This window comes from Halichoeres trimaculatus, unplaced genomic scaffold, assembly GCF_033239565.1.
Source record: "Halichoeres trimaculatus isolate MK-OKI-2021-1 unplaced genomic scaffold, fHalTri1.1 fHalTri1_scaffold_18, whole genome shotgun sequence".
NCBI classification, from domain to species: Eukaryota; Metazoa; Chordata; class Actinopteri; order Labriformes; family Labridae; genus Halichoeres; species Halichoeres trimaculatus.
This window is the reverse complement of record NW_027437196.1, coordinates 10963697-10975955: the sequence shown is the minus strand read 5'-3', so window position 1 is coordinate 10975955 and position 12259 is coordinate 10963697. Positions and strand designations below refer to the sequence as shown.

General features: G+C 42.5%; 1 protein-coding gene across 1 annotated transcript in view; it reads left to right on the top strand.

Annotated features, from left to right (window-relative positions):
- The window catches only part of ube3c (ubiquitin protein ligase E3C), a 32358-nt gene extending 21049 nt beyond the window's left edge, over positions 1-11309 (top strand). Inside the window, exons 20-24 of the mRNA XM_074693690.1 lie at positions 3746-3958; positions 6663-6851; positions 6937-7003; positions 7085-7215; positions 10294-11309. Of these exons, the coding sequence (XP_074549791.1) occupies positions 3746-3958; positions 6663-6851; positions 6937-7003; positions 7085-7215; positions 10294-10464 (771 nt within the window). The 3' untranslated portion in view covers positions 10465-11309. The remainder of the gene's footprint in view (positions 1-3745; positions 3959-6662; positions 6852-6936; positions 7004-7084; positions 7216-10293) is intronic.
- Positions 11310-12259: the final 950 nt, after the last annotated feature.

Sequence of the window (12259 nt, the reverse complement as noted above, 5' to 3'; positions counted from 1 at the left end):
TCTCAATTAGGGCTTCCATTAGCCGATGATTCCTACCTCTTGTTTGTGTAGTGATTGCATTGGGCTGGCACTAAATCAGCAGGCCGGCACAGACAGGACATAAATAAGCGCTCAAAGCATGTGGTAATAGCATTTTGATCTGTTTTACAGTCAAGAACATCCAGGTCTCTTCTCTCTCTTGGTCTCGTCCACTTATCAGAGCATCTTCTTAATCTCCTCCTCCTTTTTTTCTGCTCCTCTTCTTTTCTCTGCTTCTCCGTGATCAAGTGAGAAATGATCAATCAGCAGCTACGAGCTCTCCACTCCCCCTCTCAATATTGTGCTCTCAGTAGCTAATGGTTCAGGCAATTAGGCAGGGGGAAATTAATTTGAATTTGACTTTCAATTAACCCTACCTTAAGTTCCTCTTTCTCCATAAAAATGGACGTTTGAGTGGCCATTTGAGGGGTGTATTGATATTTGTTTAGTGCTGTTATAGCCGGGATAAAAGGCGAGCGTTTATATAGATTGAGATTGCATCACCGCTGCCGCAGCGTGCACGGAGCACACTGCGGCTCAAAGGACACGGGAGATTAATATTGTTAATTAATGTCCGAGGCGTGCCATTGTTGTGGAGGTGATGTATTACAGGCAGGAGTGGCTTGTCTAGGGTACTCACTGAAATGGGATTGAACATCAGAATAGAGGCCGGTCGTCATCCCTCTTCCTCACTTGTCCACCTCCGCTGACAGGCTGAAAGATTTAAGACACAAACGGTGAAAACGGGTTACTTTGTTTATTCGATTCTATTGTTTCAGACTCAAGCTTAAAGAGTCACTTTTAATCACCTTGATGGGAGAGAATCACATTTCTAAGTCTGTGATATCGCTTGCAGAGGAGCCTTTCCTCATGCCTCATTTTTCTCTCATTAGAACAAAACCTCCAACCCCATCAGAAGTAACCTCCCTGCTCCGTTAACCACGCGGGTGAGGAAACTTTCCTCCTCCTCTAATCCGACACTCCCTGTAGAGGTGTGCGAGGTGTGCTCTCCTGATTGATTGCGATGCGTTTGAAAGGCATTATAATTTTATTGATTCTTAATGTTGTAAATTAAGCCGCGCATTTGGCAGCTAACAGAACGCACCTGCAGTGTGGCCGGCGTTTACTCCACCTGATAGTGCCGCGATCTGCTTTAATTGCGTTGCCACTGCACTCACTTATATTAAAAGGCCCGGGCCATGATAATTAATTCCTTCCAGGCAGAGTCATTTTGGCACAATTTCTGGCAATAAACACTCATAAATAAAGTAAGTGGCACTGAAAAAATAAGGCTACAGGTTTTTTCCATATACTTATTGCTGCCTCTTCCCGGCATAAGTGTTATTGATAGGTTTCAAGGGGCCATGCGGCGCATATGGTCTGAAACGAGCAGCGGCCATGGGAGAAATACTAAGTGGATTATTTTGCATAAAAAATAGACAATGTTTGAAGTTGTGCAATTAACCTGTGTTTAGAAAATAGCCGTGATTTATGCGTGCGTGTGTGTTTAAGATGCATGCATTATGGAAATCCTCTAGATTTATAATCCATTTAGCTGATGCGGTCAGGGTTTTTAGCGGTATCATTTATAAGACCTGTATATTTTAATGCCTCTTGCGGGCTCTTTTTCGGACTATTCCAGTACATTAGCTTTGGGTTTTATGAGTCACCTGCTCGGCTCTGCTTCTTAATGGCATTTCAGGTCAAGGTGAGAATCGGCATTTATAAAGTTTGAGGTGGATGACACAAAAGCTGGTGGGTTTCAGATGGACTAGATTGCATATGATCAAATTTACTAACATGACACTTGAATATATGATACAGAAGCAGGTGAGACCTTAACTTTGCATTTATATTTATCTCAATTTTGAATATGTACCACAGGCCACAGCTCATAGTGTCATCTTGGATAGCCACGATTGTACATTCAGTGTTAATTTCAAAGTTAAAGGGGCTGTGAGGAGTTTGAAAGTGATCTTGAAAAGTCTCTCTTCTAGATATATGCCTAATTGCAATCCACACTTTAAAATGAGATTATCAGTGCCAATATTGTTGGTTACATGTTATTTTAAATTTTCTATGTGTTGGCTTCCAGTTCAGGTTGTCTAGGACCGGATTGATCTATGGCATGTCTAGGTCTCAACACCACGCCGGCTAACAAAGTTTAGTAGTGAGAAGAGAAAACACAGAGATCTGTGTTTTTCTCTGCTAAAAACGATTTCTATGACTAATTTTGTAGTGATGGTGAACACAGGAGCCTAAGTGTCAGACAGAAAAAGGACAGAAGAGCAGAAGAAAGCTTAATGGGAAAGTGATACATCCCAAGCTAAAGGCTAATTAGCCTTTAGCTCAGGCTGTATCACTCAAAACACAGGGGCTAAACTGTTTGTGATAATGTTCATTCCAACCCACAGTCAGCAGTTATTCTGCAGTGGTCTGTTCAAACTTGAGAGTCTATCAATAAAATGAAGAGTGAGGTTACGTTTGCTCTGCTTGGTAGATGACTAGCACGAACTAGCTAACCTGGATTTACTAACGTTACACATTACGGACATGTCTTAGAGCACTGGACTGCCAGTTGGGCCAAATATAAACGGCTACTAAATTTCTTACAAACTGACAGTGTTTACTTGTTGTCTTGTTAGTCTGCAGATACATCAGAGCACTGGATTAACACATAGCCAGCTGCTACAATGTTTACTTGATGTCACGTTTCAAACTGTAGCCCAACGCAACTGTACTGATGAATACCTTACCTTGGCGCGTTGTATCCAGTAAAAAGTCGTCTTGAACAAGGAAAATTTGTTTTGATCCAATCTCTTTTGAATTTCAAAACAAACACTCGCCTCAATAAAAGCAATTTATGACAATGTGTGGAGACTCCGGGCCACAAGATGGCGAGGGAGTGCAATCAAAACAGATGCTCCTCACAGCATCTTTAAGACTTCTAACTCAGACTTTTCTCAGTTGAATCAAATGTGGCCATTCATTCCTGAAGCATTAAGCTGTTATTTAACATTTCACCTGCCAGATGCCTGCAGAAAACTACAACAGCATTGTTTTATGCCAAACGTGGCCACATCCAGGTCTTAGGACCTGAGGATAACTTTCATTGTTCAGTTTTTTGATTGTGGTGTTGAATTATTTATTATCAAAGAATATGTGTACATTTACATTTTCTAAGTATAGTCACAATGACTGTACATAGGTGACTTCTTAAAAGCTAAAGCTAGGTGAATTCTGCAGAAACTCAAGAACTCTTACAGCTGTGGCGTGATTAAATGAATGTATTTTTAATGACTTGACAACATGAGGACACAAGACTCGATAAAATTATGGAATAGTGCAGAAATCTTAATCCTGCCATAAAAAAAACAAAAACAAAAGAAACATATTTTTTAGATTACCACCCTAGTGGGAGGTAATCTAAACCTAAAACCAATCAGAGGACTTTAAACAAGCTTGCTGGATCTTATATTTCAGATCCTTCTGGCATTCTGTTCACCAAAGTGTATTAGAAAAACTCAGATTGTGCCATATAAGTGTTTTTTTTTTTAAGTTTTCTACCAGATAAACCACACAGCGTGTTCACTTAAGAGTAAAGGACACCTCTGCAGGGGCCTCTTGGTAGAAAAAAATGGGACTTTTGAAGCATCAGAATCAAATTTTGTTAAAGGAACTACAATCCTGTTGTCCGATGCTGATTCCTTATGGTTTTCTTCAACAGGCTTTGTACGAGAACATGCTGGTCGAGCTCCCCTTTGCCAGTTTCTTCCTCTCTAAACTCCTGGGAACCAGTGCAGATGTAGACATCCACCACCTGGCATCGCTGGACCCAGAGATGTACCGGAACCTCCTCTTCCTCAAAAGCTACGAGGGTGACGTGGAAGAGCTGGGCCTCAACTTCACGGTGGTCAATAATGATCTTGGAGAGGCTCAGGTAACCGTCAGTTGGGATAATGAGTTTTTTTTTCCTGCTCTCCTGTCTGGATCCTTCCTCTTTGTGGCGTTAATAATTCATTTCCCTCATGATGTACCACTTTTCAGCTCTCAGAGAGATAAAGCACGTTGCTGCTGTCACCCTAAGCTCCACTGCAGCGCCGTGAACACAACGGCTCTGTTGACCGTTCCACCCGCATTTCCCCTCTGAAATTATCTCCCTGCACGCCTGACAGAAGCAAAGCACCGCTCTTAAGCACGTCCCCTCCAGAGCTCAAGGCTGCAGAGATGTACCGCCAACACCGCTCTGACTCATATGGCCTCACACATGCACTCTGTCAGGCTTGTGTTTGCTCAAGGCCTTAACGCGTCTTATTAGCTCTCCTCAAACAACACCTGAAACGCTCTAGCTACAATGTAGCCCTCCTGGTCACAAATAGGGCATTGCAAACACGATAGGGAAAACAATTTGTGAAAGATTAGGCACACACGGGAGCAGTCTGCCCTCCATTTGCCCTCGTGAGATAGCCAGAGCAAGCGAGATAAGGGCGGTAATTCTCTGACATTAGCACATAATCAGAGTTCACCGTGTGTGAGGGGGAGAGAAGGAGCAGAAAATGATTACCTGTAAATCAGAATAATGGCACAATCTTATTCAGTATCACTTACTTGAAGACCTTTTTGGAGCTTAACAATCAGTTTTTGTTGAAACTGCGTCAGAGGGTGACTGATCCGGGTCTGTTGTAGCAGCTAATCAAATATCTGTGAGGTGTCTGTAAAGACTCAGAGCAGTCTGCGTGTTCCTGCTGTTACTCATTGCTGATAAAGTCTGATTTGTTTAGTGAAACTTTGTGATGAATCTGAAAGGAATGAGTGTTTTGGATTTGGAAAGTGTCACATTCTTCATCCCTCTGGGTTTGTAATATTCGCTCTTTAAAGTCCCTGTGAGGACTTTCTAAGTAATCTTAAAGAAGTCTCACATACATACACTCACCAGCCACTTTATTAGGTAGAGAGATCTTGCTAGTACTGGGTTGGACCCCCTTTTGCCTTCAGAACTGCATAGATTCAACAAGGTACTGGAAACATTCCTCAGAGAGTTTGGTCCATATTGACATGATAGCATCACACAGTTACTGCAGATTTGTCGGCTGAACATCCATGATGAGAATCTCCCGTTCCACCACATCCCAAAGGTGCTCTATTGGATTGAGATCTGGGGACTGTGGAGGCCATTAGAGTACAGGGAACTCATTGTCATGTTGAAGAAACCAGTCTGAGATAATTCCAGCTTTATGACATGGAGCGTTATCCTGCTGGAAGTAGCCATCAGAAGATGGGTACACTGTGCTCATGGTCAGCAACAATACTGAGGTAGGCTGTGGACTTTAAATCATGCTCAGTTGGTACTAAGGGGCCCAAAGTGTGCCAAGAAAATATCCCCCACACCATTACACCACCAGCAGTAGCCTGAACCGTTGATACAAGGCAGGATGGATCCATGCTTTCATGTTGTTGATGCCAAATTCTGACTCTACCATCTGAATGTGGAGCAGAAATCCAGACTCATCAGACCAGGCAACGTTTTTCCAATCTTCTATTGTCCAGTTTTGGTGTTGCTGTGTGAATTGTAGCCTCAGTTTCCTGTTCTTAGCTGACAGGAGGGTCACCCGGTGTGGTCTTCTGCTGCTGTAGCCCATCTGCCTCAAGGTTGGACGTGTTGTGCGTTCAGAGATGCTCTTCTGCAGACCTCGGTTGTAACCACTGGTTATTTGAGTTACTGTTGCCTTTCTATCAGCTCCAACCAGTCTGTCCATTCTCCTCTGACCTCTGGCATCAACAAGGCATTTTGTCCCACAGAACTGCCACTCACTGGATATTTTCTCTTTTGGGACCATTCTCTGTAAACCCTAGAGATGGTTGTGGGTTAAAATCCCAGTAGATCAGCAGTTTCTAAAATACTCAGACCAGCCTGACTGGCATCAACAACCATGTTGCGTTCAAAGTCTCTTAAATCACCTTTCTTCCCCATTCTGCTGCTTGGTCTAAACTGCAGCAGATTGACTATGTCTACATGCCTAAATGCATTGAGTTGCTGCCATGTGATTGGCTGATTAGAAATTTGCATTAATAAGAAGTTGGACAGGTGTGCCTAAGAAAGTGGCCAGTGAGTGTATATGTGCCTGATCATAATCCACAGTGTAAAATGAGATTATCGAATCCAAAATTGGTTATTTCTGAATAGTGTTTGTTATTAAGTCTTGAAAACACACAATTGCACTCTTAAAAGCCATATGTGAAAATGATCATTTCATTTTGTACCCGTGTATCTGCCATGATGTCATCCCACACACCACGCTTTATGAACCCAGATGAGCACATCTTATCAAGTGCTAACTGCTCTACAGCTAATGAAAAGAGAACTTGGGGCCAAATTGTGTTGGAGCAGATGTTCACTGGGTGTGTGCTAAATTTAGTGAGCACTTAGCTACACACACATTAAGCCATACCTTTAATCAGAATGCTGCTAAAAAAATACTTTTCATTACCTTTGTGAGTGAGTTATGTCTGCCTGGCACATGTACTGTTTGTTGGGAGGTGATATGCATAATGAAGAATGCAGTCCAGCTGTCATACAGTTATTCAAACCATTCAAGAAAAAAACTTGTGTCTTTTAAAAAGTCACCATTTGTCCTCTTATCCAGGTGGTGGAGCTGAAGCAGGGAGGGAAAGACATTCCTGTGACCACAGCGAACCGTATCGCCTACATCCATCTGGTGGCCGACTACAGGCTGAACAAGCAGATCAGACCTCACTGCCTGGCCTTCAGGCAGGGCCTGGCTAATGTGGTGAACCTGGAGTGGCTGCGTATGTTTGACCAGCAGGAGATCCAGGTATACGTCACATGCTGAGAAAAGCTGTTCATCAAGCTGAAACTTGTTCATCAAAGCTAAAATGTGTTTGTCATATTTTGAACAGGTGCTGATCTCTGGGGCTCATGTGCCAATTTCTATTGACGACCTGAAAAAGTTCACAAACTACTCAGGTAGTTACGTTTTCAGAGCTGATTTTCTTTATAGAGATTGAGTGTAGATAATTTAATCTTCTCCATCTTTGTCTCTTTCAGGTGGGTATTCAGCCACTCACCCTGTCATCCAGATCTTTTGGGAGGTAGTCGAAGGTTTCACAGACGAAGAAAAGCGCAAACTGTTGCGGTTTGTCACCAGCTGCTCCAGACCTCCACTCCTGGGCTTCAAGGTGACTTTCTCACCTACTTCAGACTTTAACCCCATAAACATCATCATTCCTTCTCTGTTTACATCTTCTCCACACTGTTAAAAGTTTTATTTCAAAATATGGAAAGACACAAAATGACACTTGAAATGTTTAAAAAGACTAAAAAATCTGCTCTGCTTAGCTAGTTTCTTTCATCAAGAAATAATCATTTTTTTACCCTTTTGGCTTATCAGGTGAATTAGGCTTAAATTAAGTCTCATGAGTTTATACAAAACAAAACAAAAAAAAGACACTAACACTTGATTGGATTTCCGTTTTTTGTGGGGCAGACCGTGCACTACCTGGGCTCAGTTGCTCAAAGGGTTTGAGCCTGATCCAGATTTACAGTCACTGTTTTCTATTCAGGATCAGGTAATTAAGCTCACTTCAGTTTTGAAAGGTTAATTCAGCTTGATTGAGATGCAGCCTCTGGGGACTAAAACAACCAGTTAGCTAACCAAGACTACGTCATGTATACTTTAGCTTTATACTCTATGCTTTAGGTGTTAAAAATCTCTCTAAGAAGTTTGCCACTGGTGCTTTCAGTCAGAATTCAATGTTTTATATCCACGGGAATTTGAGGAAGTATTTTGTAGGGCCCAAGTTGTTTTTTTGTTTAAAGTATAATGGGGGGGCCTTTATGCCTTCATTCAGAGAGGATATGACACTGGATAGAGCAGGAAACAGGGCAAGAGTGGGGAATGACACAGGCTGGACTCAGACCTGGGCTACCTGCCTCTTCACCTGATGCGTAAGCAGTTTGTTTCCGTCCTGTTACAGCAAAGGGATCAAATAGGTTTCATTCAAATCAATGTGTCAACTTACACAGGATCCGCTCTGTTGCAGTACATCTGGGTAGCTGGTCTGTTGTGTTGCAGGTAATACACAGCCATCCTATTTTTGCCGGATGCGGAGCTGTGACGCATAAATTCAGCGTAGGAAAGATCGAGCAGGACAGGAAGTCGTGACCAGAAACTACCTAAAAAAAACAGTAACTTTCAAAATAAAAGACCGTGTCAAAATCATTGCAACCTAGACCACTAGACTATACAGCGAGATTCTGAGTTGTTAATGTACAACCCTAATCTACTTTATGTACTACGTCAGAGTGGCAAAACAGCATCCACATGCACAGTATCTTTAAACGTGTTTAAATTGTCAACATTTTTTAACAGATATTTGTTTGATCAGTCAAAGATTTCATCCATTTTATTCCTGAACATCAGTCTGAATCCTGCTCTCTGCGATGATCGAAGTAATCTTGAGTTTTACGTCAAAATTATCCAAGTCCAGTTCCCCAGCATTGAATTAATGGCAGGTGCTCCATCTAATAAAGGGAAGGGTTCCCCTCTCAGGGCTTTGCGGTGACTCACAAGCCTCACACTGATCATTTTCACCTCATGTTTGTGTGACGAGGTCTTATCGCAGTCGTTCCATAGCTCGTGTTCTCCTTTGAAACTGAGTTCTGCTACCAAATGTTTTTTTTGTAAAAGTCTCTTCTCTTTATCTAATCTTAACATAAACAAAGCTAGGTTGAGTTCACTATTACCAAAATTGCCCCCCATTAATGAGTGTCTTTAAAACGCCTGATCAGAGAAAAATGGATGATGTCACAGACATAACGTCCATATATTTTACAGTTATGGCTTTGTGCATTACACACTGAGTCAAAGTGTATCAGTGGTGTAAACACCCCACCTTGAAGAGTCAGTTTGTAAGCGCCAACAGATCCTGTCTGCACAGATGTCTTCATTCAGAACTTCAACTTTTGAACGTTTGCCTCCTGAGTGACACGACAGAAAGAAGCAATTTCTCTCTAAACGACTCTATAAGGAGGCCAAACCCCCCTCATACCTCTAAACATTGTCTCGGCTGTGCTGATTCATAACTGCTAACCTATTTCTGAAATGATTTTCTAATTGGAAGCCATTTCGCGCTCTCGCTGACTTGATTTATGGGACACTCGGGCAGTTTGAGATGAGGGGGGAAAAATCTGAAAGTGTTGCTCAGAACCATTAAAGAGTTTTTTATGAGTCTCACTTCGTCAAAGCAGAAGCTGTAATCATCATATGATTGGTTTCAGTTCTCTTTATGACTCCAATCAGTTAAGATAACCTAATTGAGGTCCTGCAGTATATGAGGGAACAAAACTCTCCTTAAAATCCATCGCTGTACCTCCTCCAGGGGTTTCACAGTTGCCTTTCCTCCTCGTTTAATCAATTTGACTTTGGCCAGCGTGTGCGTGTCCCCCCCAACCCTCTTTCATCGTCTCCTCTCCAGGACCAATAATTCGTGGGGAGTGGGGGGGTGGCCCCTGACCCGGCCCTCAGCCTGAGCCAGCTAAGCCTTAATTAGCTGTCGTGAAACGGCACAGGATTCATTAGAGGAGAAATAGCTCTGTCAGGAGAAGCCATTTAAAAAAGATGATGGAAACTCTCTTTTTTTCCAGAATGATAGCCGAGGTAATGGCACTTTCTCAATAAGCAACGATAGTTTAATACGGTAATTGTCAGAAAAATGGGGTCGTTACGGCTAAGCCCCCGAAGACACATTTAATCGGGCAAGTGTGGCCGCTGAACCGCGCGTGCTAACTTTAGAATAGCGGGATGAAATCAGGGTGTATTTTATTTAAGGTGGAGCAACTCATTGGCCGGTGCTGCTTGTGATGGAAACGGTCGGTGTCACCGTCCTCGGATGAGGTGGCCTCATCACAGCGAGGCTTGATTTAAAAAATGCTAGATAGACAACATGAAATGACCATTCCTCCTGTGGCTCATTCAAAGGTCAAAGCACACGCCTGCTTCCTGATCATACCTTTCAAGCAGTAACCTGTTTTCCTAAATTTATACCTCAGAAACGTTTAGCGCCTTTCTTTTAACATTTATCCCCTCTGCAGAATCTGACAATTATTACTTAATGGGGATTGCTTTGGACATCATGATCATCAACATGAGTTGATTCACGTCTCATCTCTCGTCCGTCTTTTAACAGCTTCAAAATGTTCAGATTCTCTCCACGACTTCAACCGATTCATCAAACGTGTAATTGTGTCCCACACAGGAGCTCTACCCGGTCTTCTGCATCCACAACGGCGGCTCTGACTTGGAGCGCCTCCCAACTGCCAGCACCTGCATGAACCTCCTCAAGCTGCCAGAGTTCTGCGACCAACACCTGATGAGGAACAAGCTGCTGTACGCCATCGAGTCATCTGCTGGGTTTGAACTGAGCTGAGGAGAGCGAAGGCTTCTCTGTCCCTGCATCTGCGGACTGGACGCCACAGAAAAGAAAAATGGCTTGGGAGAGAAAGATTTTGTGAGAAAATATAAAGACACAGGAGGAGAAGCAAATGATGCACTGACCTGCCTGACTTTTGTGTGCCTGTGTGTGTGTATGTGTGTGTGTGTGTATGCGTGCCAAGCCTGAAAGGAAATGTTTAAGCAGGGTAGGAAGCCTTTTTTTAAGCTCTTATAAGTAACTTAAATGTTTAAATAATCACCTGTTAGAGTGAAAGCATAAGGAGGATTTTTGCAGGAATTCTCACACACATATGTGGACAGTTATTTTTCACCAAAGATTACGCGGCATCATTTTAAAGGCAATATTACAGACAGACAGACAGACAGGGGCAGACTGTAGGACTTTAAAGCCACCTCGTGGCATGCAAAGGGCTGCAGAGATGAAGGAGTTTTGGGTTAAGCCTTCATGTAGAGGTCATCTAAACTCCCGATTTTGTGATTTCTCCATTAGATCTAACTATGAATTACCGCCATGTCTGATAACCATACTGTTAGTGTGCACACGCAGTCTGAAGTGTGTAATCAGCTTAGATTGGGGGAAAATAGTCTCTTATTATGGATTTGTGAATATGTATATGTTTACAACTGCTCTTGTATTATTCATTTATTCAGTATTTGTACAGGTTTGTTTTTCTTTCCTTTGTGTGATGAATGGAGGTCTTGTGTACTCACACATGCTCGCTAAGGTGAACAATCTCTTCCCTGGTCGATAACGAGGCTCACGAGTGATCAGTGTACCAACAGGGTGGAAAAAAAGCAGAGTGTATGGATATGAATAAACCCCACTTTTCTTTTTGCATTTCTTGAAGTCTTTATTTTCTTGCTGCTGGTAATTTACAGTAATGACCGGGACATAAAACGGTGCTTTGTGGGAAAATCTCCTCCTGAGTTTTATGGCCTCTGACATATAATTAAAGAAACATCCAGTTAAGAAACACTGAGCAGAACTATTCTGGCCTTGAGATGCATTATCGGGCCGAGCACAAATTAAGATTGTGTGCGTTGCTCATAAATCTCCCTGCCCTCTGATGCAGGAGGAGGATTTCCGTCCCTCTTTGGACCGAGTCCATGTCTCCATCCTTGCCACTGTGCTGAAACAGCCAACTCAGAGCCCGAACCCCGCACATCCGCTGGGCCAGGGAACTCAAAGTGATAATTGGGTCTTAAAAAGCAGACTTGTCATTGAAATGAGGGATTCATCTCAATTACTCTGAGATTTATTTAAGACTATTACCTCGTGATGGATTATAACTGACAAAGTTAATGCAGGATGTTATGAATCATCTTCAGTAGGTAATATACTTTAGCTGCTGGTAGGCCTTTTAGGGGCTAATTGAAGCTTTCAGGCTTGTTTATCTTTCTGCAGAGAAGGGAAACATCAAAAATCACTTGAAGGAGGGGGGTGGGTTTAGGATTTTAGCCTATTTAGCAGAGAATTACTCCCGAAGTGCAATAGGATGTGAATAACTGGTGCGTGAGCATCAAACTCAACATGGAGGCATATCCCAAGAATTAATCACGGGTGACAAATCATGAGACAGGATGACTTTTATTACTGAACGTATTGCATCAAAAAGAAGTCTTGCAACATTCTTAGATTGTTTTGTTTTTACAGGGTGCCATCTGCTGGCTGGGAAGTGTCACTGCAGGAGATACCTGTAATGTTTGTAGGCCCTGTTTCTGAAATCTGTGGGACATTTCACTCAAATTCTAACGCCTTCTCAACTTAG